At 36.7% G+C, this 26,720-nt stretch overlaps 1 protein-coding gene across 2 annotated transcripts in view; it reads left to right on the plus strand.

The window, feature by feature from the left end:
* The first annotated feature begins 618 nt into the window (after positions 1 to 618).
* The window catches only part of KCNJ3 (potassium inwardly rectifying channel subfamily J member 3), a 168,260-nt gene continuing 142,158 nt past the window's right edge, over positions 619 to 26,720 (plus strand). Inside the window, exons 1-2 of one of the 2 annotated variants that reach the window (XM_004375393.2) lie at positions 619 to 1,516; positions 12,049 to 12,265. In XM_004375393.2, the coding sequence (XP_004375450.1) occupies positions 815 to 1,516; positions 12,049 to 12,265 (919 nt within the window). In that variant the 5' untranslated portion in view covers positions 619 to 814. The remainder of the gene's footprint in view (positions 1,517 to 12,048; positions 12,266 to 26,720) is intronic. The other variant, XM_004375394.1, reaches the window with a different exon arrangement.

Genomic DNA, 26,720 nt, shown 5'->3' on the forward strand with positions numbered 1-26,720 from the left:
GGTGAGTGTCCGGGCTTCGCACACGGCCGCGTCTCCGCTGGGCGCGGGGCAGCCTGGGGTTCCTTGCGGGTCCGGCCGAGGGTCCTAGCGGCGTCCGCGGAAACTCGGTGGCCCCCGGACGCCAGGACAAGTCTCTGGAGTCCGGAGCGGGAGACTCTGAGCCAGGAAGATTTAGGGAGGGGGTGTTGCACCAGAGCCCGGCAGACATGCCTTTGGGCTGGATTTTGGCCAAAAGATAGGAGGCAGCAGCGCCGGGGGTGGGGGTGGGGGGCGATAGCCATCACCCGGGCGGGGAGAGCCAGGAGCCGCGGGGAAGGGGGAGGGTTTGGTCAAGGCAGGTAGCGCAGCATCGGCAGCCTGGCGAGTTGGCAAGTGGGTGAGAGTTGCTTGTCAACTCATTAATTTTCAAATAGTCCAGTTTTGGGGTGCTGTAGAATAGTCAGGAGAGGCGAGGAAAGGCAAGAGGTGGCCCGGGATGCCCGTGGTGAGGGAAGAGAAGAGAAGCCTCGAAAAGCTCGGAGGCAAAATTGCGCTTCGGTTCCTGGTCTTTACATCCCTCCTGCCTTGAGTGTGAGAGAACACTTTTTTAAGACTTAGCTGGGAAAGAAAGCTTCCTTCCCAAGGGAGAAGCAAACGCGTCTGCAGGGGGCAGAGACCGCAGCTACCTGGCCGGTGCGTCCCCCACCTCAGGCGCGCCTGCTTTTACTCCCCCCTGCTTTTATCCCCCACCCCCACCTCCTTATTGGTGCTGGTTTACAGCGCTCGGCTCCTGCGCCTTCGCTTCGCGTTTGAATCTGGCTCGCCCCTCCGTATTATGTCTGCACTCCGAAGGAAATTTGGGGACGATTACCAGGTAGTGACCACCTCGTCAAGCGGCTCGGGCTTGCAGCCCCAGGGGCCAGGCCAGGGCCCGCAGCAGCAGCTTGTGCCCAAGAAGAAGCGGCAGCGGTTCGTGGACAAGAACGGCCGGTGCAATGTACAGCACGGCAACCTGGGCAGCGAGACTAGCCGCTACCTTTCGGACCTCTTCACCACCCTGGTGGACCTCAAGTGGCGCTGGAACCTCTTCATCTTCATCCTCACCTACACGGTGGCCTGGCTCTTCATGGCGTCCATGTGGTGGGTGATCGCCTACTCCCGGGGCGACCTGAACAAAGCCCACGTAGGCAACTACACGCCCTGTGTGGCTAATGTCTACAACTTCCCCTCTGCCTTCCTCTTCTTCATCGAGACCGAGGCCACCATCGGCTATGGCTACCGCTACATCACCGATAAGTGCCCTGAGGGCATCATCCTCTTCCTCTTCCAGTCCATCTTGGGCTCCATCGTGGACGCCTTCCTCATCGGCTGCATGTTCATCAAGATGTCCCAGCCCAAGAAGCGCGCCGAGACGCTCATGTTCAGCGAGCACGCGGTGATATCTATGAGGGACGGCAAACTCACGCTCATGTTCCGGGTGGGCAACCTGCGCAACAGCCACATGGTCTCCGCGCAAATCCGCTGCAAGCTGCTCAAAGTAAGTGCAACCCGACCGTTCCCCACCTGGCGACTGTCAGACCCTCCCCCTCCCGCACCGGAAATTTACTCACCTGAGATCTGCCCTGTCCCCAGTTTTACCTATCGCCACAGGTTAATTCCTTTTTTTTTTTTTTAAATGGGTTGGGGGAGTGTTGGAGGCTTGAGCAAAGATAAAACACAGTTCTGTTCTCACTCTCGCGCTCTTATTCTGGGTGTGCAAGTCTCACTTGGTAACACTTAAAGAGTGGTGTTGGCTCCCGGAGCCCTGGAGTAAAGAAGCGCCCTGTTCTCCTGCACTTGTTGCTTGTCTCGTTAGAGCACGTTTGTTTTGCAGTCAACACACTATTCCATTAAACTTGAGGTGCCAGAACTGAGCAGTTTTTATTTTGAAGAGATAGGTGCTGAGCTTGCCTCAACTTTCACTTAGGACTTTTTTTTCCTTCCAATACTATTAGTAGATGGATTATTTCTCTGTACCTAATAACATTAACTCTGTGTATGATCATCTTTTAAATGAGTACACAGATCCAGGAAGCAGTTAAGGTGGAAGAACCCACACCTGGTTCTTTTAAATTTTTATTTTTACTAGATATTTTCCTAGAGATGTATTCTGTGAAAGCTTGAGTGCTTTTCCTGTAAAGCCTCTTGTTAATTTTATTCTTAATGACTGTTTTGATGAAGGCTTTGTCGATTACAGATTTCACTTGAAGCTCTTTAGCATCCATTAAAGAGGATTGCTTCCTCCCATCAGCAGTGGAAATGCTAAAACAAATTACACATGGAGAGATTATTAAAGCAAGGTCCACCTCGTCGTTAGAGGGCGCCACAGCAAGCAGGAGAATCATCCGATTAGAGCCAGGGAATGAGAGATTAAAGCCCAGTTTCTTTATATGAGTCATTTACAATTTATTTTTCTGAGGGACTGGACTTAGGCAATTTTCAAATGTTTGTAAGGTGAAAAAGATGACCTCAAAAAATATTAAAAGATTTCTCTGAGACTGTATAAAGAACCATAACTGGATTCAGAATTTAGTATTAATAAAATGCAAAATCTTATAATACCTTTAGTTGAAATTTTTTGTCTTTAAAATTTCAATTTCCAGTATGCAAGTATACATTGTTTTCCTCAGCCCCAGCTGATGTTGTAGTTCAAAGTGAGCCAATGTGCTTTTAAGAAGTTTTGCTCTTGTGTCATTCTCATTATTCATTTGTAAAATCTTACCCTAATAACTCTCGACCATGTTGCTCAGTTAAGTGTTAGAATTAAAGCAGTTCAGTTGTCCTGTCACTTCACATCATAAGCATATTTACTTTCCAATATACAGTCAATAAGCTGTGAGTTTTGTAGAGCACGGTGGGAAACTATCAGCCTGGTTTTGATGCACATGTTCATTATGATAATTATGAATTAATACTTTGAGTAGATCATATTCTTTTATAATTAACTCCAATGAACTGCATACAAGTTTTTATATAACAGCATATAGTTTTACTGACCATTGTACTAAGTGGTTTGTGGAATCAATCTAAGCCGTTGTTTTATAGACCTTTCTTTTTTTTCTAGTTGTGTTTGTTGTATATGTCTGTTTCTATGAATAGACCAAAGTATATTATATCTTTATTTAGGTAGACGTACCAGACAGGTAACAGCAGTTTAATTGTTAATGTAGTGCAAAGGTCTCTGTCAAGGAATCCATGTTCATGTATCACTCTTACAGAAGAGTAGTTTACCATATTGATTGGTCTTTAGTGGAAACTGAAAATTAGACTTTACAGGTCATGTTTTAAATACATAAAGTCATTTGTTAAAACAAATATTTTTTTTCCAGGCAACATATTTTAAAAGTGTTTTTTGAATCTATCAAATTTTATTTTAGTAAAGCCAGAAATAATTAAAATTGATCTATGTATCAGTTTATGCATACAAAGGTACAGTGAATCTGAAGCACTCAGTCTCTCCGCTGGCAGAGGGCAAACACTTATGATAAGGTCATGTGCCACATATACCATAAGGAATGTCCTAATTTAAAAAGAAAAGATTTACTGTATTGACAAATTTGGAGCAAGGTGCTATATTAATACAAGGTGATAAAAACAATATCTAATTAACATAATAACTATACTATGCCTATAAAGTCCTCTAATTTTGATTTATTAGGGAGATATCACAGAGGTAGAAATGATTGACATATGGAGTCAATGTATATATAAACCAAATTATGAGGAAAATCTATCCTGTTTTTTTGTGAAGCAGGAGGGTTGATCAGTGGTTGCTCTTCAGCCAGCAAATTAGTGTAGTTTGTTTGAAGCTGGTTTTTCCTGTAGCCTTGGTAATTAAAATGAATTCTCATACATCTTGTCATTTCCTTAGACTTCATTAAAAAGGAGTCATGCTTTATTGGGGAGCTAATAACATTTAGCAAAATTAGAAGGCAGATTTTCCTGTAATAGGTTGCTCTCATTGTCTCTTAGGGACTGAGATGAAGTGACCTAAAACAATTAACTACAATTCTTAAAGGGAATCTATACCAAATTTTTAAAGTAATAATAGTTCAATATTCTATACCTTTTTAAATATAATTACAGATGTTTACAGTTTCCTCCTTTAGTCCCCTTTTTGACATTTTAAAGATAGGATTTTTGTATTTTTAATAGAAGAAGATTCTTAAGGCAACAAAAACATATACTGTTAAGGGATATAATCATAACATATAGTGTATATGATGTATAATTTTTTTTCCTATTACCTAATTTAATTTTACTTAGATTTTTCTACTTCTGCTTTCTTATTTGCTGAATAGAAACTTATTTCTCAGTATCAATATAGAGTTTTATTTAATGATTACCAAGCATTTTCAATTCTTCGGAAGATAGTAAAAACATGGATATGGCTTTCTAACCATTGTCATTCGGAAATTTTCCATGTTTATTGCTTCTGTATTCCCAAACTTTTGGTGAAAGTTACTTGATTTTAACCTCTCTGACTATTTTTTTAGTTATGCTATTCACTTACATGAAAGTAAATTTTTTCTCAACTCTACTGCTGTCTTCCAGCAATGCAAATACTAAAGTTTCTTTCAGTATTCAAATATAAAAACCCACAGCTGTCCAGTCAGTTCCAACTCATAGCCATCCCATAGGGTTTCCAAGGCTGTAAATCTCTACAGAAGCAGACTGTCACATCTTTCTCCTGCGGAGCCACAGGTGGTTTCCACCCGCCGACCTTTTGGTGAGCAGTCAATATCTTTAACCACTGTGCCGCCAGGGCTCCTTAGTATTCAAATACAGATACCAAATTTATGCCTGGAGTGATTGGTCCTTTTTCTCTTTGGAAAAACAAACAAACAAACAGAAAGTCTGCCTTAAATAAAAATTGAAGGATATAGTTTTGAAGTACTGCTTTAAAAATCTGTAATTTTGTTGTAAATACAGCTATATGAAACTTAAAGATGAATCTTCTTTCTCTTTTCCCCTCTTAGTTCTATACTAATTTTTACTTGTAATTTTTAGTTTAGTGTAGTTACCTTTTTTTTTTTAACTTAGAGAATAGGCACTAAAGAGCATGGCCTTGTTAAGTTAATATGTCATCCAGTTGGAAACTTTTAAAAAATGCCTGGATTAGGGAATTCAGACTAATGGGTGAAACACTGAACCCTTTAATTTAATATTGGGTTTAAAGAATTTGGAAATCTTATTCCGTTTTACAAACCTAAATCTAATGGTTGACTGTCCTAGATACACAGTTTGTTAGGCAAAGAATTACCTAATCTTCCTTGATACATTGTTCAAGAATGCTAAAATTTACAAACTTATTATCCAGATACCTTCTTAAATACACACACACACACACATACACACATGTATATTACTGACAGTTACTGAGTCAAACCTTTTTTGCAAAAAGTAAATTATTTCCTTTTCATTAATTAAATACTTGAAAACAAAGTTAATTATTGTTGTACCAGATTTTAAAATCAAAAGATAAGGATAATTTTTTCTCATGGAAGCGCAAACTTATTTCTTGATATTTCTATTCATTGCAAATAGTCATCATCTTTCTTTCCTGGGAGATCAGCTATGCCACCCTTAATTTTCACTTATTGAAAGGTAATGGAGTGCATTCCTTTCTTCTTCTAATATCATACATTATTTTGCACTTACCTTTTTTATTCCCTATTTATATGGGTATTAAAAATTGGGTACTGTCTGGTTTCCCTGTAGAAGTGTTATCAAGTCAGATGCAGTTACTGTATAACCATTGTTTCTTATACCCTAACATTTTGTTCATCTTTTCACCACAAGGATTTCTGGATCACATGGTTCCTGGATTTTTCTGATTAATTTTTTGGTTTGTCTTCATTCCATAGCTTACGCATAAATGTGACTATACTTTTGACTCTGTGACTTTATTTTGTATGACTGACCCTTTTGATTTTGACCAATTTGCATTTAATTTTTAATCTTTAAGTCTTGAGACAATTAGTTACTCTTTTATAAAACTTTATCCACAAATCAGTATCAAAGAATTTTTCTGCTGAACATATTCTAAGTTATTACTAAAAATGTTCAAAAGTTCTAAGACTAAGTAGCTCAGAATTATCAATGGCTAGGTCTCTTATTGGTTAGAGAGTTCTTTAGGTAGATTCATTATGCTTTTAAAAAACAGCATAATTTCTATTCAGTCTAGCTTTAATTTCTCTGATACAGTGTAATTATTTTCCAACAAGTATAGAACTTGGGTTCTCTTTTAAATCTATAATTATCATTCTTTTTTCAATAGTAGTAATGTGTTTTTTTGTGTTTGTTTTTTATTTTTAATATAGTTCCTGAAAAGTACAGGGTGGCTTGTGCTCAGGGAATACAGTGTGAACAAGAAATAAGGGACACAAAGACCCACAAATAAACAGCAGGAGGTAGGAACAAGTGATAAAGGGAAGCAGGAAAAAGCATTTGATGGATTGGAGGGTGTTCGGTGAGTAGGAGGGGAATGTGCAAGTAGGGTTACAAACGCTGTCCATAGTTATAATAAATTCCATAAAAAGTCCTTAAGGAATTATAAAGCTGTTCTTTTCATTTGAATGGTATGAAAACCTCACATAATTTATTCTATTCTATAAGGTGCTTTTCATAAAAACAAACATATTTTTATGGGATAATTAGCTGAACATTGAAATCTTTATTTTAGACTTCCACCTGAGTAATCTTGTAATTTTGAGTGTAAAGAGTCAAAAGAAACGTGCAATTTAATTGTAGACAATCCAGTCTTTTAATTGTGAGACAATTAGTTACTGCCACCCTCCTTTTTTTTTCAAATTAAATCCACAAATGATTATCAAAGAACTTTCATTCGGAACATCATCCAAACTATTAGCTAAACTGTTCAAAGTGTCTAAGACTAGATCTATACTCTTCTCTGACTGACCTTAATTTTACTCTGAGTGCCGAAGTCATTACCATAACTGCTTTGGGTCACAAAGCACTTTTGTTTCTGGTCTTGGTACCTGCTTTTGACTGATCCTAATTTTAGCTTCCAGATATCACCCTGACCTCACTCCAAGTGAACTTATTTCAGATTTGTGCGTGTGTGTGTATGTTACACTTTTAAAGAGGAGTAGTGAAATCATAGATAAAATTGTCCAGGGGGTGGTAGGCCGTAAATCACGCTCTCCCTTTTAGCCTCCTTTCCTTTCCTTCCTTTTCCTCTCCCTTTCTGTTTCCCTTTCTCTTCCCTTCTCATTTCTTCTTTTCCTAACTGGCCCTGAGGGCCCTTTCTGAGTGGAGAGTTGAAGGAGGTAGGACGTGGATCAAGTCTTGAAATAGGATAGAGGTAAATCTTGTGAGTTAGAGATTAGTGATTACATTTTTTATTCAGAGTTACTGAGCCTCACTCAGAGACAGGAAAGAACACAGTGGTTATAATTAGGACACATTTATGGGTTAGAGAGATGGGAGAAAGACAGCAAAGACACCGACTGTATTGGCAAAGTGTGGCCTTGCTGAGTGAATGTGGGCATTGACCACAGATCCCCTAGAAGGAGGATGGCCAGGTAAACGGCCTTATGCCAGGACAGTGCTAAAATATTTATGCCAGGGTTTTGTGTGAGTGTGTGTGTCTTTGGCACTCAACAGTCTTTTATCTGTAATATGAAAGCTATTTGTCTGTAAAATGCATGACCATGATGGTCCCTTCCAGGCATCTGTGGACTTTTGATTTTTTTCCACCTGTAGACAGAATTGTAGTTGATTATCTGTAGGCCTTTTTGTACTCTTAGAGTGTTCAAAATCATTTGAAATTGTTTCTCTGAAATTAGTACTTACTACTATAAAATGGGGCACGAGCCTTAAGCTCTACAGATAGATCTATTTGAATATGATGAAAATGTGTACAATTGAAATATTTAAATATTAAATGTAAATTTTTATAAAGAATACACTAACAGTCACTGCTACAACCTAAATTGTACAATGTTATTGAAAAAATTCATGATATTCAAATTACAATTTTTTGGACAGTAAACTTAAACATTAATTAAGCCTTAGCTTTCCGTGAGTTTTCTCTTAACTTTCTGAATTTGCTATATTGCAGTCAACCAAAAAGGCTTTGAAATGGTGGAAAGATCTTTATTTCTTTCCCAAGATTTCAGAAAAATGAAAAGAAAAAAAAAGGTATATAGAATTCATTCTCAGGTCATAGTTTTTCTAAGTTATGTTCTAAATTTTTAAGAATTATGAAGTTTTTTATTAACTTTATCTTTTCTTCCACTTCTTTCCCTCTATTTTCTCATTCATTCTATAATTTTTTATGATTCTAATTCATCATTTCATCAAATAGAAGTCAACCCTAGTTATCAGCTTTTTAGAAATTAAAAGACAACATCATCTTAAATTTTTAGAAATTGTTTTCATTTACTGTTGATCTGTGTCACATCTATTTACACACTCTCATCTAGGAAATAATCATAGTTCCATATTCCCTTTAGAATTAGGTTTTTAGAGGTAAAGAAGATAGTGTGGACCATGAACAAACTGCTTTAGCAATTCAAGGTTTCTTCTTATATCATAGTTCTTAAGATGTTTAAATTTGTTTATATCTATAACTTTCCTGCCTATTATCAAATATTTCTGGGTGAAATATGGTAATTGATAGCTAAAGCAGAAAATTAGAAAATAACAGCTTATCATTTTCTGATTTATTACATACTCAAGTTACAGATCACAATTTAATTTTATAAAGGCATATGTAAATAACTCCTTTTTCTGTTTTTTTTTCCATAAACATGTGTATATCACAGTTCTTGAACAAAAGTTCTCTCACTCCACTTACACAAGTCTAGAGACTTAAAACTAAGATAGGATTTTGTTTGTTTGTTTTCCTTTGCTCCAGTGAATCTCTGGAATTTAGGTTAATTGCATCAGAATTAGGAAAGCCTCCATTAGAATTCTCTAGTTTGAAAGCTACTGTGTATATTTCTGACAAATGTATTTGGTAAGCATATGTAGGTTTCTGGGACATTGAATGCATTTGGCTTGGACACTAAGTTAATCTTGCTCTAGCCAGGAGCTCAAACTTTGAATAATTTCAGTGATCCAAGCATCTGCCACACTAAAACCATACCTTTCACTCTTGACTTGAACCAAAGCCCTCTATTAAATTAAATTCACAGTGATTATTTGGCTTTCTAGTCTATAATAAGTCAAAGAGACAAACAAAAATCAGGGAGATGAGCATATTGAAAGTTGAAATATTAGATAGCCTAACATAATGGAAGAAAGTCTGGAAGACAAAATTGTGGATATGTGTAGTGTCTCAGAGTCATTAAAGAGAAGGTCAAATTATATAGTTTCCATTGGAAAATAATTTCTGAATACATATGTGGCAACCTTCACTTATCTGGAAAATACATAGTAAGCATGGAAAATATCTTTCAAATAAATGAAGCATCATTACTTTCCCTATAGTGTCACATAATAGGCTGTGACCTCTGGCTCTGCCAAGACCTTGGCAGGGTATAAAGAATGTATTTTAGAATGTAGGTATAATTTTGAGTATATGACAGACTTTTAAAATCAGAGGGTATACTGAGTCTGAATAGAAGAGATCTGTGTATATTTAAGTCTAAATAACCGGTATAAGAGTTAACTACTTTGACTACTAAAAATAAAATATTTTTCACTCCAGGTTGGCATTTGCTGGATAGCTGCCTATTGCTAGGCTGCTGCTTCTTTTCATAGGTTGTTTGATGATCAGGGAATATAAAATTTAATAGCTTACTCTAAATCCCTTTAGAATGAGCTACAAATATATAAACAAGGAGAACTAATCTTAGTATTGATTTACATAGATAATAATTAGAAAAATATATCTTCTTTGTGGAAAATTATTTCAAAGTAAAATGAATTGTTTAAACATTGTCTTTTTCAATGTGATTATTTAGTATAGAAGAAGTAGAGTTTAGAATACTTAGTAATAACTACCCAAATTCTGATCATTAAATATAAACATCAGAATACCACCTTGTGTTTTATATAGCACCTGTTTCTCAGTAGGTGAGCAAACAATGGACCCAAGATTTTTGTTTTTATTTATTTTTCATTTACTTTTGGCTTTTTAAAAAAAATGTGAATCAATACTTGTTATGCAACTGTGTAGTTGGAAAGTTGCAGCCTTTACTAATTAGAGAATAGGTTTAGAAACATAATGATCTAAAAAAGCCCCTAAGTGAGCTTTTTCATGCTGTCTTAGAAATGCCTAGGTTTCTCTAGCATTGGTTGTTAGAGCAACTGTTTTTATTCTTGTACCATCAAGTATTTTCATGGATTTTACTCTCTTGTCAATAATTGTTTTCTTATTTGTTTTTTTTTTTCAACTAGCCTTAAGGTAGAGAAAAAAAACCAGCCTCATTAGTTTCCTTTGGATTTTTTTTTTTTTTTTTAAACACAAATAATGTTACTGAGTAGCACTAACCTACAAAGTAGCCTCTTTAATTTACTAATTCTGCTGTTGGGACTTTTTGCAGCAGTTCCTACCTTAATACACCGCCACCAATTTGAAACACTTAGTTCTGCTTTTCCCATGAAGGGCATCTTATTAAACCGTATTTTTCAGTGTTTTCAGACTCATTTACTTTATGTAAAAGGCCGAGCAAGGATTTTGTGTTCACACTACCATTTCATTGGAGAGAACAGTTTTCTATTTTGTTTATTAGTTTTGTAAAGAGTGTTAAAATATATTGAATTTTTGAAGCCCCATCTGACCAGCAGCTTGGGCCCCACCTTAATTTTTCTATATGTATCTCCTAACTACTAAACCTTTAATTTTACCACTATCATTGTAGAGGAAACCCTGGTGGTGTAGTGGTTAAGAGCTATGGCTGCTAACCAAAAGGGTGGCAGTGTGAATCCACCAGGGGCTCCTTGGAAACTCTATGGGGCAGTTCTACTCTGTCCTATAGGGTTGCTATGAGTCGGACTTGACTTGATGGCAACCGGTTTGTTTTTTGTTTTTGTTTTTTTGGTGTATCGTCATATAAATTAAAGGAAAATATTTGCTTGTATATAATTCTTATAAGTAACAGGTATGGAAAATGAAATAAAAATGAATAGAAAAGAAAGATGAGTAAGTTAACTTTTACGGTCTGCTGATTTTTAGTATTAATTTTATAGTATTAATTTTAGTATTGAAAATTCCTTTATAGACACGCAGTTTACTGGATAAGCTTTATAATGGTTTATACTGCAACTAAAAACTACTACCTTACGAAAATTTTGCTAAACTATGAGTTTATGAAATATAGATATTTTAAATTGCATTTTGATTAAGGAAATTTCAGTTAAGCAGTTTGTTCACTATTTTTTTAAATCATAAAATAGAGAAGTAAACATTTTAATGCAGTTTATTGTTAAATTTTGAAATTTGAGTTTGAAAGCCATTAGGTAAGATCATCTTCACTTTATTTTTATTTTGTGAGCTGTTGTGTGCATAATTTAATATAACCTCTTTGCTCTTCTGTTACAGTTTATATCTATTACCTTTCAATCTCCTGGAAAAGTAAATTAATATGTTGTGCTTTTTAATAATTCAGTAAATCTTTTCTTAAATTATCGTCAACCTTTTTCTGCATTAACAAACTCCATAAGGACTGCCTACTTGTTTGTTTTGTGAGGAAAAAAAAAATCTGGCAGGCAGTGAGTTATTATGCAGTGATTTATGTCAAGCAGTAGCACGTGTACACTCACGTCTGTAGTTTGTGCTAACAGTGATTGTTGGGCCAGGCATTTCTCCAAAGCTCATGAGTTAGGGAATGGTAATTATAGTAAGTTGTATATTATAAATAATGCATGTATGTTCCGCATGAGCTATGTGGGATTTCAGCCCGTTTGCTAGAACAAAGCTGCATAATGATTTGTTTGGATTTTGTTGCAGATGATTGATAGTGCAGAATTTTGGCAATGATGTAAATTATTGTTGAGCTGCCTTGAAAATTTCAGCACAAGTGGTGATTTCTTCTCTTTTTCTGTGTGCTTGTCTAGTCTCGGCAGACACCTGAGGGTGAGTTCCTACCCCTTGACCAACTTGAACTGGATGTAGGTTTTAGTACAGGGGCAGATCAACTTTTTCTTGTTTCCCCCCTCACGATTTGCCACGTGATTGATGCCAAAAGCCCCTTTTATGACCTATCCCAGCGAAGCATGCAAAGTGAACAATTCGAGATTGTCGTCATCCTAGAAGGCATTGTGGAAACAACTGGTGAGTAAAAACATAGATATCTCATCAAGTTTCTTTATTCCATAATGATATTATATGCACAAAACCTGTGACAGAGTGGGCTGCATGTCTCAAAGCGTCCACATTAATGAAGGTAAAGACTTGCCTCTTATTTCTTACTAACATTAAATTGGTAACTACTTTGAAAAGTAAGATTTACTGTTTTGATGGTTCCATCCATAATATTAACTCAGGAATACTCACTGCAAAACTAAAGAAACTGAGACAGCTTCTTAGAAATGATTATTTTGCTCTATTTTAATTACAAACTTGAAATTCCTATGATCATGATTTCTTTTTTTTTAAGATTCTAGGTTAGAAAAGAAAAATCAGTGTAATTAGTGAACAGCCTGGACTCAAAAAAAGAAAAATCAGTGTAATTAGTGAGCAGCCTGGACTCAGTGTGTATATTCTTGCCTTAGGGAGGGTCATTTGGGATGTCATTGATAGAGCTTTGATACGCTACTGCGTGCAGCCTCAGTGGAAAATTGCCTGTGCGCGCGTTTGTGTGTGTGTGTGTGTGTGTGTGTGTGTGTGTGTGTGTGTGATACAACGGCACTTTAATTTCAAAATAGGTCAGTAGATTTCCCCAGCTGAACCTTGACAAAGTTAAAAAATATGTATATATTTTCTTTTTCTGCTTCAATATATTTGTGTCCTGTATGTTATTCCTTAAAATGCAATTTAACTGGCATTCCCCAAATACAATTTGCTTATTCTCTGAGGAGAGTTAGATTGGCAAAGAAAAGAAACACAATAAATGTGAGTATATTATTTGGGTTCTAAACATTGCCCAGTTGGTTTAGAACCCATTGGATGACTTAGACAAACAAGTAATATCTACAGAATATACATATATATATAGTAGTTATTTTATATGTATATGATGACTTTAACTTCAATTTTATCCTTTCTATAAGTAATGAGATAGCAAGAAATAATTTTTACTACCAAAATCATCTTGATTATCTTAAAATGCTGCTTATTATGTATAAACTATGGCAATATTGAAAGTAACGTTTACAGTAATACAGATAAACTCAAGCTTTATACCTATGTGGGAGAGCTTTGGTTATGTAACAGTCACTGCTGTCCAAGGAACAGGAAAGGCAATCCATTGTCATTTTTGCATGTCTGTCACTTAACACCTGTTAGTAATTTAGGCAAGATACTTAATATCTGTAAGCTTCTTTTCCTTCACTTTAAAGTGAGGACGATATATAACCAGCTTGAGGCTGCTTCTATTATTACTATTACTTTATTATTATCAGTGCTTCAGTTCAAAAGTAAGATTTTAAGAATAGTAAGAAAAGATTGAACTAGTCAGCCTGTACCTGAAATTTGACTTCTGAATATGCTATTTTAGGACTTTGAATCCTCTATTCAGATTTTTACTTTAAAGTTGAAATGATTTTGTTATATTTTGCTAAAATATCATATGTTGGTAAAGGATAAAACTAATCACAAGGCTTCTAGTCCAAGGCATTTTTTAAATTGAATTTCAATTTTTATTCATTTCAGTTATTGAAGTAATAACATATTATTTGTGTTTAAATAGCAGATGTTACATTTTTATTGACTTCTTTCTTATGGCATATGGTTCTGTATTCAGTACACCTGCTTATAGTTTACCTAGTATTTATTATTATCCTATTCACTGACATGAGAAATCTTTTTCACTATAGCCTTAAAAAATCTTTCATTACTTCTTTCTGCATATTTATCTCTCTATCCGTTTTTTTTTCGTATTTATCCGTAAGTACTTTTGTATTTCTTAAGAATGAGAATATTTTCCTACAAAACTATAGTGCAACTTTTTAAAAATCAAGAAATTTAACATTGATACAATACTACCATTTAGTCCTTGGTCCATGTTCAAATTTTGTCAGTAATTCTGTACTAGCTTTTTTTTTTTTTTCCCTTGACTCAGGATCATTTTAAGGATCATGCCCTTCATCTCTTGACTTGTCTCTTCAGTCTTAATATGGAATAGTTTCTCAACCTTCTTCTATGTTTTTTAACCTTGACATACTTGAGTATAGAGCAAGTATTTTGTAGAAGGTCTGTCAATTTGAGTTTGTCAGAGGTTCCTTATTTATGAGTTCTTTTGATTTTGGGATTCTGCATGGATATCTTAAGGGACTATTGAAGCAGGTTGTTTTTGAATTTTACCTGTATATTCTTGACTTAACTGATATGTCTTCCCTGTGTTTCAGAGTAGGATAGTTAGCAAATAATATCCTACTTAAGGTCATTAGGAGTTTTATAACATAAAATTATTGATTAGGACTGTAAATTTTATTAAAAAAACATTGAACTGGAAGAGATTATTTTCCACAAAAAATAAAAACTTGGCTGAAGACTTAATTTCTTGTTTAGGGATTGCCTTTTATGGAGAAAAGATTCAAGTCGGCTTCCTCTTAACCTCTTAATTAAGCCTGCTTTCTAGATCTAATATATCAAGACAAACAGCAAAAGCATTATTCATAATTTATAGAATTTATTTCATGGAAAATTTATCTGGTATTTTGTTTTCATAGATTCCCTAATTTAATCCCAGACTGTTCAAACTCTGTAAAATGTGTCTACATTACTAAACCTCCTTGAACCTCGTAAATATAACATAGACATTTTTTTGTCCATCTGATCATTTAAAATTTTACTGAGATTTATTTAGATTCATAGTAAGGACTTTTCCTCCTTTAACCTTTCTTCCACAATAAACTGTACTTTCCCATTGTTTATTGATTTGAATAAGAATGAATATGATCTTTCTGGATTCTTATGAAACAAGAATAACTTTGTCATCTCTCGTGTTCCTTGGCACATAGCCCTGTGAACTACACTTTAACTGAATGCAAATTTCCATCATATTTAGCATTAAAATGCTAAGTTCTTTTTGTTTATTTATTCATTAGGCAAGTGTTTAAGGAATGTATGCTGTGTGCTTGAAAGTATTTGAGATGCTGACGATATAGGGTTTCCAAGGAACAACTGGTAGATTTGAACTTCCAACCTTTTGGTTAGCAGCCGTGCTCTTAACCACTGTGCCACCAAAGACAGAGAATCCCTTTCCTTAAGGGGCTTATATTCTAACTGGAGGAGGCAGACCACAAAACAAATGAAATAAGCAAACCCCCAAACCCAACCCACTGACGTTGAGTCAATTCCAACTCACAGGGAGCCTATAGGACAGAGTAGAACTGCCCCATAAGGTTTCCAAGGAGCAGCTGGTGGACTTGAACTGCCTGCCTTTTGGTTAGCAGCCAAACGCTTAACCACTGCACCACCAGGGCTCCATCAAATAATGTGTCAGGAGAGAAACAAACAGATAAAACAGGGTGTTATGATAAAAAGTTCATCCCAGGCTGCTTTAGGTTGATGGCCTGGGAAAGTCTCTTTGAGGAGGTGGCATTTAAGTAGGGACCTGACTGTTAAGAAGGACCCCCTGGGCTGGGGAGAGAGCATGACAGGCACTGAGACACAGCTGGTGCAAGGGCCCTGAGTTGGGAATAAGCTTGATTGATTCTAGCAAATGAATTTATGGGGAGGTAGTTGGAGCAGAGTGAGCAATGGGGAGAGTGAGAAGAGATATATAATAGGAGCTTTGGTGGCACAGTGGTTAAGAGCTCAGCTGCTAACCAAAAGGGTGGAAGTTCAAATCTCCCAGTTGCTGCTTGGAAACCCTATGGGGCAGTACTACTCTGTCCTGTAGGGTCGCTATGAGTCAGAATTGACTTGATGGCACACAACAACAACATATATGTGTGTGTATATAATAAAAATACTATGCTTTCTAGTAGGATGTGTGTAGTTTATTTTAAAATTAGTAAGCCTAATGTCTTTGAAATTCACAAAACTTTATATAGTTACCACTTTTTGTATTAATGGCACTCTCTCTTCCACCCGTACCCCTCACTCCCAACCCAATTGCTGAGAACCATCAGCCTCACTTTACAACAGTCCTCTGGTAAGAATTCTCTCGTCTCATTTAGTTGTTGCTTCTTCCCATTCCTGTAGTCTCAGCAGGAATGAGGGAGGCGAGTGAGAAGTTAGAAGCTTTCTAGTTCTCTTGAAAGATTCAGCTCAGGACTCACAGTTACTACTTTCCCCGCAGTGATAGTTGCTTCTGTAGTGATGATAGAGACAAAGCCCCAGACTCAGGGATCTTTGCCCTCCTTGCTACAGTTGAATTGGATTTTCACTCCTGACTAGGAACAAAAGGTTTCCTCTTCGTTAACAATCTTTGCATCTTTGATCAACCAGCAAATACCTAAACATAGGTACCTTTAACTTTTGCTCTCTTTGCTTCTTCTCCCAGGAGAGAGAGCACTGCTAGAGGCAAACAAAGCATTGCAGATTTGGCTCATTAGAACTTGATGCTTTCAAACTTCAATCTGGTCTCTGCTGCTGCTATTTGGCAGCTTTTTAATTGTCTTTTCTGTACTCCCAGGCTCGCTCCCCATGGGAGCTATTTTAGACCTTTTCTCACTTTCCATGCCCCCAGTCCCAGCTGTCCTATCCCTTTCTTGGCAAATCATCTCTCTGCATATTCTATCAAAAATAATGTGACCCTTGAATTTTTATACATTTCTTTATTCTCTTTATATTTTTCTCATTTATTTTCTTTCTCTTTCCTGGTGTCTGTGGGAAAAGTGTCATTATTCTTCTCCAAAACCAACTCATTTATATAGCTAGTTATGTTTCTTTTGCATTGTTTCCCACCACTATGGCTCAAGGAGCCCTGGTGGCACAGTGGTTAAAGCAATCAACTGTTAACCAATGGAAAGGCTGGTGGTTCGAAACCACCAGCAGCTCCTCGGGAGAAAGATGTTGCAGTCTGCTTCCGTAGAGATTTACAGCCCTGGAAACCCTATGGGGTCATTATGAGTTGGGATCGACTCCACGGCAGTGGGTTTTTTAATCCTGCATCTCTATCCTTTCTGATGCCTCTCCTGTCCTATAAATGTTTGCTAATTCTCTGCCCTTGCTCCTTTTCCTATCCAATGAATTCACAAAGTACTCGCAAGCCCACCATTCCTCAGGTATGAAACCTCACCCAAGTCTTGTATTTGCTCTTAGTTTCCAGGGCATTTTTCCAATTGGATAGATATTTTAACTCAGAGTCAACTTGTACAAATACCAAGTCATCATTTTACCTTCATATTACATCCTCATTTGGAAAATCAGTCTCTATTAATTACGGTTATTTTATTCCTGACCCATCTTTTCTGTCTTATATCTAGTAAATTCATTCATTCCAAAAATATCTATTTAGGACCTATCACAGGCTAGACACTATTCTAGACCCTGGAGATACATTAGTTAACAAATGCATTTGTTAGCATTAGCTTACAAAACAAAATTCTGCCCTTGCAGGTACTTATTTTTATGTGGGTAACAATGAACAAAATGAAGACGTACGTTATCTAGAAAGTTAGAAAGTGATAATCACTATGGAAAAAAAAAATTAAACAAGGCCAGAGGGTTTGGGAGCATAAGGAGGGCAGAATAGGCTGCAATGAGAAGATGACATTTCTGCCAAAACTCTTGTGTCTTGAGCAAAGCAAATACCTGGGAGAAGGGGATTCCAGGTAGAGGCATCAGCAGTTGCTTCTACTCTCTCTTAGTAATTAATGTCTCCCAGTTCAATCCCTCCTCCTTAAGCCCACATAATGTTGTCGTGTGCCTTTGAGTCTACATAATAGTACTTTAAATCACAGTAGCTGTCTCAGAAGTAGTTATAGTACCTCCAGAGTCTCTGCTTACATGCAGATTGCGCACTACTACCTGGTAAATTTACTTACAACACTGCTTTCATGATATACCTGTGTTTGAAAATCCCTAATGACTGCCCCATCAAAATGCACTTGTTTCTTCCTGAGAAAATTAGACTACTCTTCTTACTGTAATGTTCACCCTTGCCTCCCATGTCTGTGATCATGTGGTTTCACTGTCTCAGCATTTCTGTCTTCTCTCACACAGCACAAGAGCTGCCTATTTGTTAAATCTTCCCAAAACACTCTAGTCCATATCTTTTCCTTTAATAAATCATTTTAAAAAAATGTTAGTACTGTGCAAGCACTATTAAATATATGCTCATTATATAAAAAATAAAAATAAAAATTTTACCTGTTATTTCAACTACTGCACTGTTAACATATTGGTGATTAACATTTTAGGTGTCTTCATTCAAGTATATTTTTATTATGCTTCACTTGCCACTTTATAACTTGCTTTATTACATAATATATTGTTAATACCTTTATTACATAACATTTTGTTAATACCTTTCATGTCAAATTGTTAATTTTAATAGCTTTATTGTATGCTAGTCTATCACTCTTAATTTTTATTACCAACTTCCCAGTTTGGGATTTTTAACCATTTTCTTTTTAATAAGGTAAATACGTATGTAGCTCATAGTTGTAATTTATTTAACACTAACTTTGCTATTTTTAGATAAATTTCTAGAGATCAAATTCCTGTATAAAGGGGTATATAAATTCATTGGTTTTTACTAAAGAATCCACGATTGCTATACAGAAAGTAGGAATCCATTTACAGTGGTATATGAAGATACCAGTTTCGCCACACGCTGGCCAACCATTGATATTATAGTTTTCATTTTTTCCAATTTGATTTTATCTTGCTCTCTCTGATTATTAGTGAGGTTGAAATTATTGTGTCTGTTAGCTATGCGTTTATTTCATGAATTGTCAGTTAATGTTGCTCATTTTGTTTGCAACTCTTTTTATGCACACATTGCTTGTATAATTAGCACATTATTATGCATAGTCATATTCCCAGTAGGAGCCCTGGTGGTGGCTGAGTGGTTAAGCACTCGGCTGCTAACCGAAAGGTCAGCAGTTCGAACCCACCAGCTGCTCTGCAGGAGAAAGATGTGGCAGTCTGCTTCCATAAAGATTAGTCTTGGAAACCCTATGGGGGCAGTTCTACTCTGTCCTGTAGGGTTACTATGAGTCAGAATGGACTCTACAGCAATGGGTTTGGCTTGATTTTGTATATTCCCAGTAGTCTGTATATCGTAATTACAATTATAAAAATGTTTTATTTTTACTTACGTATATATATGATTTTGTCACATTCATTTCTTAAGTGCTTCACTACATCTCCAGTTAAAGACTTTGTTTTATAGCTATTTGTTTAATATGACACAGGTCTCAGAAATCGGTAGATCGCAGTGAACACTTCCAATTTGTTTTTATTTTTAACTGATTTTAATAGAGTTTTCCTCTTTTTATAAGCTGGCTTTCTGAGTTGTGGATTGTTTTTCTTACTATGGTAAATCAATTAATAAGCATTTGTTGAGTCCCATGTTGTCTTATTAGGTACAGGGTAGTACGAGGATGATTAAGCAGGGAGCCCATAGTCCAGAGTGAGAAAGGAGTTGAGCTAAATTGAATATTAGCAAGATGTGCTCAAATAGAGGTATGTCAGGATACAGCTACAGCAGGCATGTACAAGAGTGGTATCTGACGGAATCTTAGGGGATCTCAGTAGGCACCTTAGTGGAGATGGCATGAACTGAGACATGAAGGTGAAGCTGACACTCACCAGGAAGGTAAGAGAAGCTGGGCATTATCCAGAGAGACAGCAAGTACACACACTGAGAGTTCCTTTTGTATGGGGATTCATAAATAAATTGGTATGGTCAGAGTGCAAGACAAGTGGAGGGGAATTGGCTGGAGATGAGCCTAGAATTACTGCTGGATAATAGTTAGAACCTAATTCTTCAGGCAATAAAGCCATTGAAGGATTTTACACAGGAGAATGCCCTGATCAGATTTGCTTGATATAAAGATCCCTCTGGCTGCTGGTGGAGGATGGATTGAGTGGGGCTGCTACCTGAGACAGACCAGTGATTAGGCTGTTACAATAGGCCAGATCAGAGGTAATTGGGTCCTACATGAAATTGTCTGGCTCAGGCACCTATGTGGCTGTGGAAAATAATGAAAAAGGTCTTTGGTTTCAAAGCTTTATTTGTGATTAAACAGGAACGGGGAAGGAGGCCCCAGGATCCTTCCTACTGAACTTTCACGGGCAACTAAGAAGAAGCCGAGACACTGAAAGAAATAAAAAACATAAATTGAGAGTTATAAACAAAACAACACTAACAAGCCACAGACTCTTCTCCTTCCTAGTGAAAAACAGCTTGAAATTTTCAATGAATAAACCAGAGCAGAAGCTCAACTTGTGAATAACTGAAATGTGCCTATACTTTTTCTTTCTTAATGATTCTACAATATTTAGCTTTATTAATTGCAGTTAGTCATTATTCCTTACTGATCGTCGGGAGAAAACGATGGCAGTGATCAGCAAACCACCTAGTGTTATCATAAATGAGATAGCACTGTCCTGACCATTGGAAATTGTATTCAACCATCTTCATTGCAAGTTCTTACTCATTAGCCTGGAAGCTCCTCACACCTGTTGTAGCCAGGAGCCTAATTCAGGGCATCTTGTTTACCTCTCGAACTTACTCTGAGCCTGTCCACCCACACTGCTGTTAACTTTTAAAGTAGTTGCTGGCATTTCAGAAGGCTTACTACCTTAACAGATAAAAGTCAATGATACATGAATTTGCATATATTGGAAATCTCAAAGTACCTTCATCATAATAACCCCCATAATGACGTATTTAAGTATTTATTAATTCTTAGTTGTGATTTTTTTTTTTTTTCTTTCTTACAGACAGTTTAACAATAGTTTGTTGAGTGAAAATAAAACTCAAACTTATTGGGGTCATGAACTTCTATTTAATCTAAAACAACAATTTATGGGCAATTTCTAGATAAAATCCTACCTTATTTTCTTTTGATAGGTGAGTGTAGAAAATTCCTGTGGAGTTTAAAAAATTCATAGCTAAATCTTGAAGCAGAAAAAAAATCCTGATTTGCCTGTGACTAAAATGTTCCCTGTGACATGACGCTTTCAGTGCTAAAACAAGAAAAGTCCCAAACACACTGGGACTCTGAGGATGTTAGATCAATCCTCTTAAATGGTTGCTTTAATTTAATAGAAAGCTTTGTGTTTTTTTTTTTTTTTGACTTCAGCAAACAGTTTATTCTCTCACAGTCTAGTAGGCTAGAAGTCCAAATTCAGGGCATCGGCTCCAGGGGAAGGCTTTCTGTCTGTTGGCTCTGGAGGAAGGTCCTTGTCATCAGTCTTCCCCTGGGCTAGGAACTTCTCCACACAGGAACCCTGGGTCCAAAGGACATACTCTGCTCTCGGTGCTGCTTTCTTGGTGGTATGAGGTTCCCCTGTTTCTCTGCTTGTTTCTCTGTTTTATAGCTCAAAAGATTCGTTCAGGACACAATCTAATCTTGTAGTTTGAGTCCTGCCTCATTAACATAACTGCCACTAATCCCTTCTCATCAACATCATAGAGGTAGGATTTACAACACACAGAAAAATCACATCAGATGACAAAATGGTGGAAAATCACACAATACTGGGAATTATGGCCTAGCCAAATTGATACACATATTTCTAGGGGACAAAAACTTTGTTTTTATGGGTAGTGGAATAGGTCTTTCTATGATCGTCTTTGAGGCCTATTTTCCCTACCCCACCTTTGTCAACATTTGTCAAAAATACATAGGGACATTTTCACTTAGGTTATTTCATTTCCTCTGTCTTTTCTTACTGCTGTTTCTTAAAGAAAATTTAATTAATACAATGCTTAACATCGTAGGGTGGAAGTTTCTCATTTACTGAATGGCAGGTTGATATGAGTAAATTTCTCGGGATGGGTTGGAGTTGAGGTAGGATTGACACTACGCTTGTTACAGTCTTGCCTAAAGCTGATATAATAAGTCACCTGATTGTGGAGATTCTACTTACTTGTTAAATGTAAAAACTGGGGCATGGTAATTGAGGGAAAGCAGTTTTGAATAAGATGTTGTGTAGTCCCAAACCAAACCCACTGCCATCAGTTGATTCCGACTCATAGCGACCCTATAGAACAGTGTAGAACTGCCCCCATAGGTTTTCCAAGACTGTAATCTTTATGGAAGCCGACTGCCATGTCTTTCTTCCAAGGAGTTGCTGGTGGATTTGAACTGCTAACCAAGGTTAGCAATCAAGCACTGTTACCACTGGGCCGCCAGGGCCCCTGTTGTATAGTCCAGTGACAAGAAATTTCACAATTTAGAAAATAATAAATTCATTTTCAGTGTTTTCCAAGGTGAGGTCTTAGGACTACCTGCATCAGAATCCCATGGAATGCTTATTAAAATTCTGATTTCTGAGCCTTCTCCTAGACTTACAGTGTAAAAATGTCTAGAGTTTTTGGTCTAGAGTATTGCATTTTTATCAAGCACCCAGGGGATTCTTATTGAGAACATTAAAGCTTGCAAACTCCTACATCCAGCAAGTAGAAAAGGTCCCAAATATTTATTAACTACTCACTTCAATGTATCTTCACCTAACCTACTGCATTGGAATGTGGTAAAAAGGAAAGAGATCATAGCTCTTTAAAATTCTGAAGTCTTCAGAGATAAAGCTTTCTGTCAACTTAGACTGTGATGATCAATGTAGCCAAATGCAAATTAATGTGGGTAGAAAACAGTGAAATCAGGAGTATGAATTAAAATTCATTGCTATTCATCATCATAACCAAGAACAAGATGTGATAGCTATTGCAGAACATTGTGTGAAGATGTAATATAAATGCCAAACAAGGATATTAACACCACTCACCGATGGAGAGAATTCTGATCATTGAAATTGCTACACATGCATTAGGCCAGAGCCCTGTGTGCCATTATTTACTGTTTCATAGGAGGGGATATCATTAGGCTTACAGCCAAGTTCAAAAGGACAATTTCTGTGATTTGACACTGAGAGTCATTAAAGCTAACCCATTTGAAGTCTTTTCTTTTTGGGGACATTTTTGCAGAAACTAATAGAAATATGCTATGAATAGGCAATGAAGAGGAGTGGGTAAGATTTCAGATTCAGAGTTTATCTTGACAAATAAATATTTTAAACCCAATTTGGCATTGCCTCACTTTGATTAGTTATTACTTTGTTATCTCTATGCCCTGGGCTCTGTGTCTGAAAAAAGAGCTAAGATCATTGACCTACTCAGCTCACAGAAAGTGACCTTAGAACTGAAATTCAAGTGAGAAATCATTGCCGCTATTGTTATTGTGGAGCCCTCGTGGTGCAGTGGTTAAGAACTCGTCTGCTAACCCAAAGGTCAGCAGTTCGAATCCACCAGCCACTCCTTGGAAACCCTATGGGGCAGTTCTACTTTGTCCTATGGGGTCACTATGAGTCCAAATCAACTTGATGGCGACAGGTTTTTATTGTTATTGTTGGCGTTGTAAATAAATGTCTGTTGAATGAGATCAAATAATATGAAGTTTAGTTTTATAAACTATGACATCTCAATATTTATGAAGGATGGTGACTGAGTACCAGCAAAATATTGAGGAAGCCCTCTCATGGGTGGGTGGGAGAGGGGGCAATCAATTGTTTGTTTTCCAAGGGTGACTTATCCTTGGGGCATAGTCTTAATTGTGTTGATGGAAATATGGGATGTATTTGCTTAACATCCTGTGCCAAAAATAACTTGTAAGGCTGAGAAGAGCTGTGTTATGATCCACTCCTGCTGTGTACCTCAAAGAAGAGCTATGTCTAGACCATTTCAGCAAGATTATTAGATCTTAAAGGCATTTGGAGAAAAAGTATCTTAATCTTTCATAAATTACTTTCAAGAAATTATCCCTTATGTTACTAAATTAAATTTGTATTATAATTTAAGCCTTTTTAATTTTATTTTAGTATTCTTGTCATTTAAGTTGGAGAATGTTATGTCATTATTTTTCAGTGCCATCTCTAGGAGCAGATAGTACCGACTTTGTCCTATACCCCAACATTTAGATATGGGTAAATCTTGTTCCCTGGAGTGAAAACGGTCCCTAAACATACCTAAATATGAGGGGATAAGTGTGAGGTGGGAAGAGGGCCATCATGCTTTATGTACCTTGATGACTAGAGACAGTTTGGATCTTATGAGCTGAATGTTTGTGGTGGTATGTTTATGAGCTCTCAGCACTTATTTTAGTACTTGTTTCTGCTCTCAGGGTTTACTTTCTGACTCATGCTCCTGATTCAGCAGTTACCCAGAAGTGACTCCAATCTTTCAGTATTTGGCAGTGCTATTTAGAGAATGTTGAGGGAAAATGATGTAGTCTCTATATACGTGTGTATTTTTTTAGCTTAGCATTATCAGCTCCAAAAGTGTTTTTAACATACATGTTTCTTTCTGTTTTTGCTTTGCTCTGTTATTTCCCAATGACCTATTTTCAAAACAGCTTCATTATCTGACATTTTAATTTTTCTACATTAAATGCAAAGCTTTGTTAAATGTATATGGCTTATCCTCTTCATTTAGTTAAGATTTCGGTATTTTATAGCCTGCAAATTATACAGTGGTATTGCCTCAGAATAATCCTTTATGAAAATAAAGTCAGATGTCTTAAGTTTTTAAGGTCAATATGCTTAAATCAAAGTCAGACTTTGTTGTTAATTTTTTTATGTTTTATGTTACACAGTACACTGATGATCTACTGTGGGTTTTTTCTTCTAAATTTTATTTATTTTCTTGTTGTTGAGAATATGCATAGCAAAACATACACCAATTCAACAATTTCTACATGTACAATTTAAGGACATTGATTACATTCTTCCAGTTGTGCAACCACTCTCACCTTCCTTTTCTGAGTTGTTCCTCCCTCATTAACATAAATTCACTGTCCTCTAAGTTTCCTATCTAATCTTCTGAGTTGCAGTTGTCAATTTGATCCCAAAAAGGAGCACAATGCTCAAGGGAGACCTTTTTTTTACTAGCTAAGCTAAACTAGTGTTCAGTTTTAAGATGACTTCAGGGGATATTTTTGGTTTAAGGTTTAAGATTATTTTAGAGCAATAGTTTCGGGGGTTTATCTACCCTCCATGGCTTCAGAAAGTCTAGAGACTATGAGAGTTTTGAATTCTGTTCTGCAATTTACCCCTTTTGATCAAGATTCTTCTATGAAATCTTTGATCAAAATGTTCAGTAATGGTAGTTGGGCACCATCCAGTGCTTCTGGTCTCATGGCAAAGAAGGCAGTTGTTCATGAAGTCAATTACCCACACATTCCATATACCCTTATTATGACTCTCCTACTCTGTTGCTTCAGGTGAATAAAGACAAATTGTTGTGCCTTGGATATACCTTGAAAACTGTTAAGACGCCAGGCACAGTGCAATGAACTAGGAGGTAGAATAGAAGCACTAAACGTGTTATTAGGCCAATTAACTGGGATGTCACATGAAACCATGACCTTAAACCTCCGAACCGAAGAACCAAATCCCATGAGGTATTTGACCGTACATAAGCAGCCTCAGCAGCTAGTCTTTTTTTTTTTTTTGTCATTGCTGTAACTGTATCTATCACACAACTTTTGCCAATTCAACTTTTTACAGTTGTACAACTTATAGACAGTAATTACAATATTGGCTGTGCAACCCTACCCTTAATCAATTCGATTTTTCCATCACTGTTAACCCCCATTTTTCCCTCTCTCCTACCTAGTAAACTTTGGTCTCTACACATTTGCCTTTTCTTGTATTTTTATATGAGTGAGGTCATACAATATTTGTCCTGTTGTGATTGTTTTGTTTCACTCAGCATAATATGTTCAAGCTCCATACATACTGTAGCATGTATCAAGACTTCATTTCTTCTACTGACTGAGAAATATTCCATTGTATGTGTGTACCACATTTTGTTCATCCATTCATCTGTTGATGGGCATTGGATTGTTTCCACCTTTTGGCTGCTGTGAATAGTGCTGCAATGAACGTTGGTGTACAAGTCTCTTTTTGAGTCTCTGCTTTCGAGTCTTTTGGATATATACATAGCAGTGGAATTGCTGGGTCAAATGGTAGTTCTATTTTTAGTTTTTTGAGGAACCACTACACTATTTTCCATAATGGCTGTACTATGTTGCATTCCTACCACCAATGGATAAGGGTTCCAATTTCCCCACATCCTTTCCAACATTTCTTCTTTTCTTTTTTTGGTTTTATTTATTTATGCTCTGATCTTTGTTATTTCTTTTCTTCTGGTAGATTTAGGCTTAGTTTACTCTTCTCTTTCTAGTTCCTGGAGATGTTGAGTTAGGCTGTTCACGTTAGATCTTTCTTTCTTTCTTTTTTTTTTATTGTTGTAGTTTAAATGAAGTTTACATTTTAAGTTAGTGTCCCATACAAAAATTTATACATACATTGTTATGTGACCCTAATTGCTCTCCCCATACTGTGACAGCACACTCCTCCTTTCCACCCTTGATTCCCCACATCCATTTAACCAGCTCCTGACTCTCTCTGCCTTCCCATCTCACCTCCAGACAGAAGCTGC

This window comes from Trichechus manatus, unplaced genomic scaffold (genome assembly GCF_000243295.1).
Source record: "Trichechus manatus latirostris isolate Lorelei unplaced genomic scaffold, TriManLat1.0 scaffold00036, whole genome shotgun sequence".
In the NCBI taxonomy this organism is placed as follows: domain Eukaryota; kingdom Metazoa; phylum Chordata; class Mammalia; order Sirenia; family Trichechidae; genus Trichechus; species Trichechus manatus.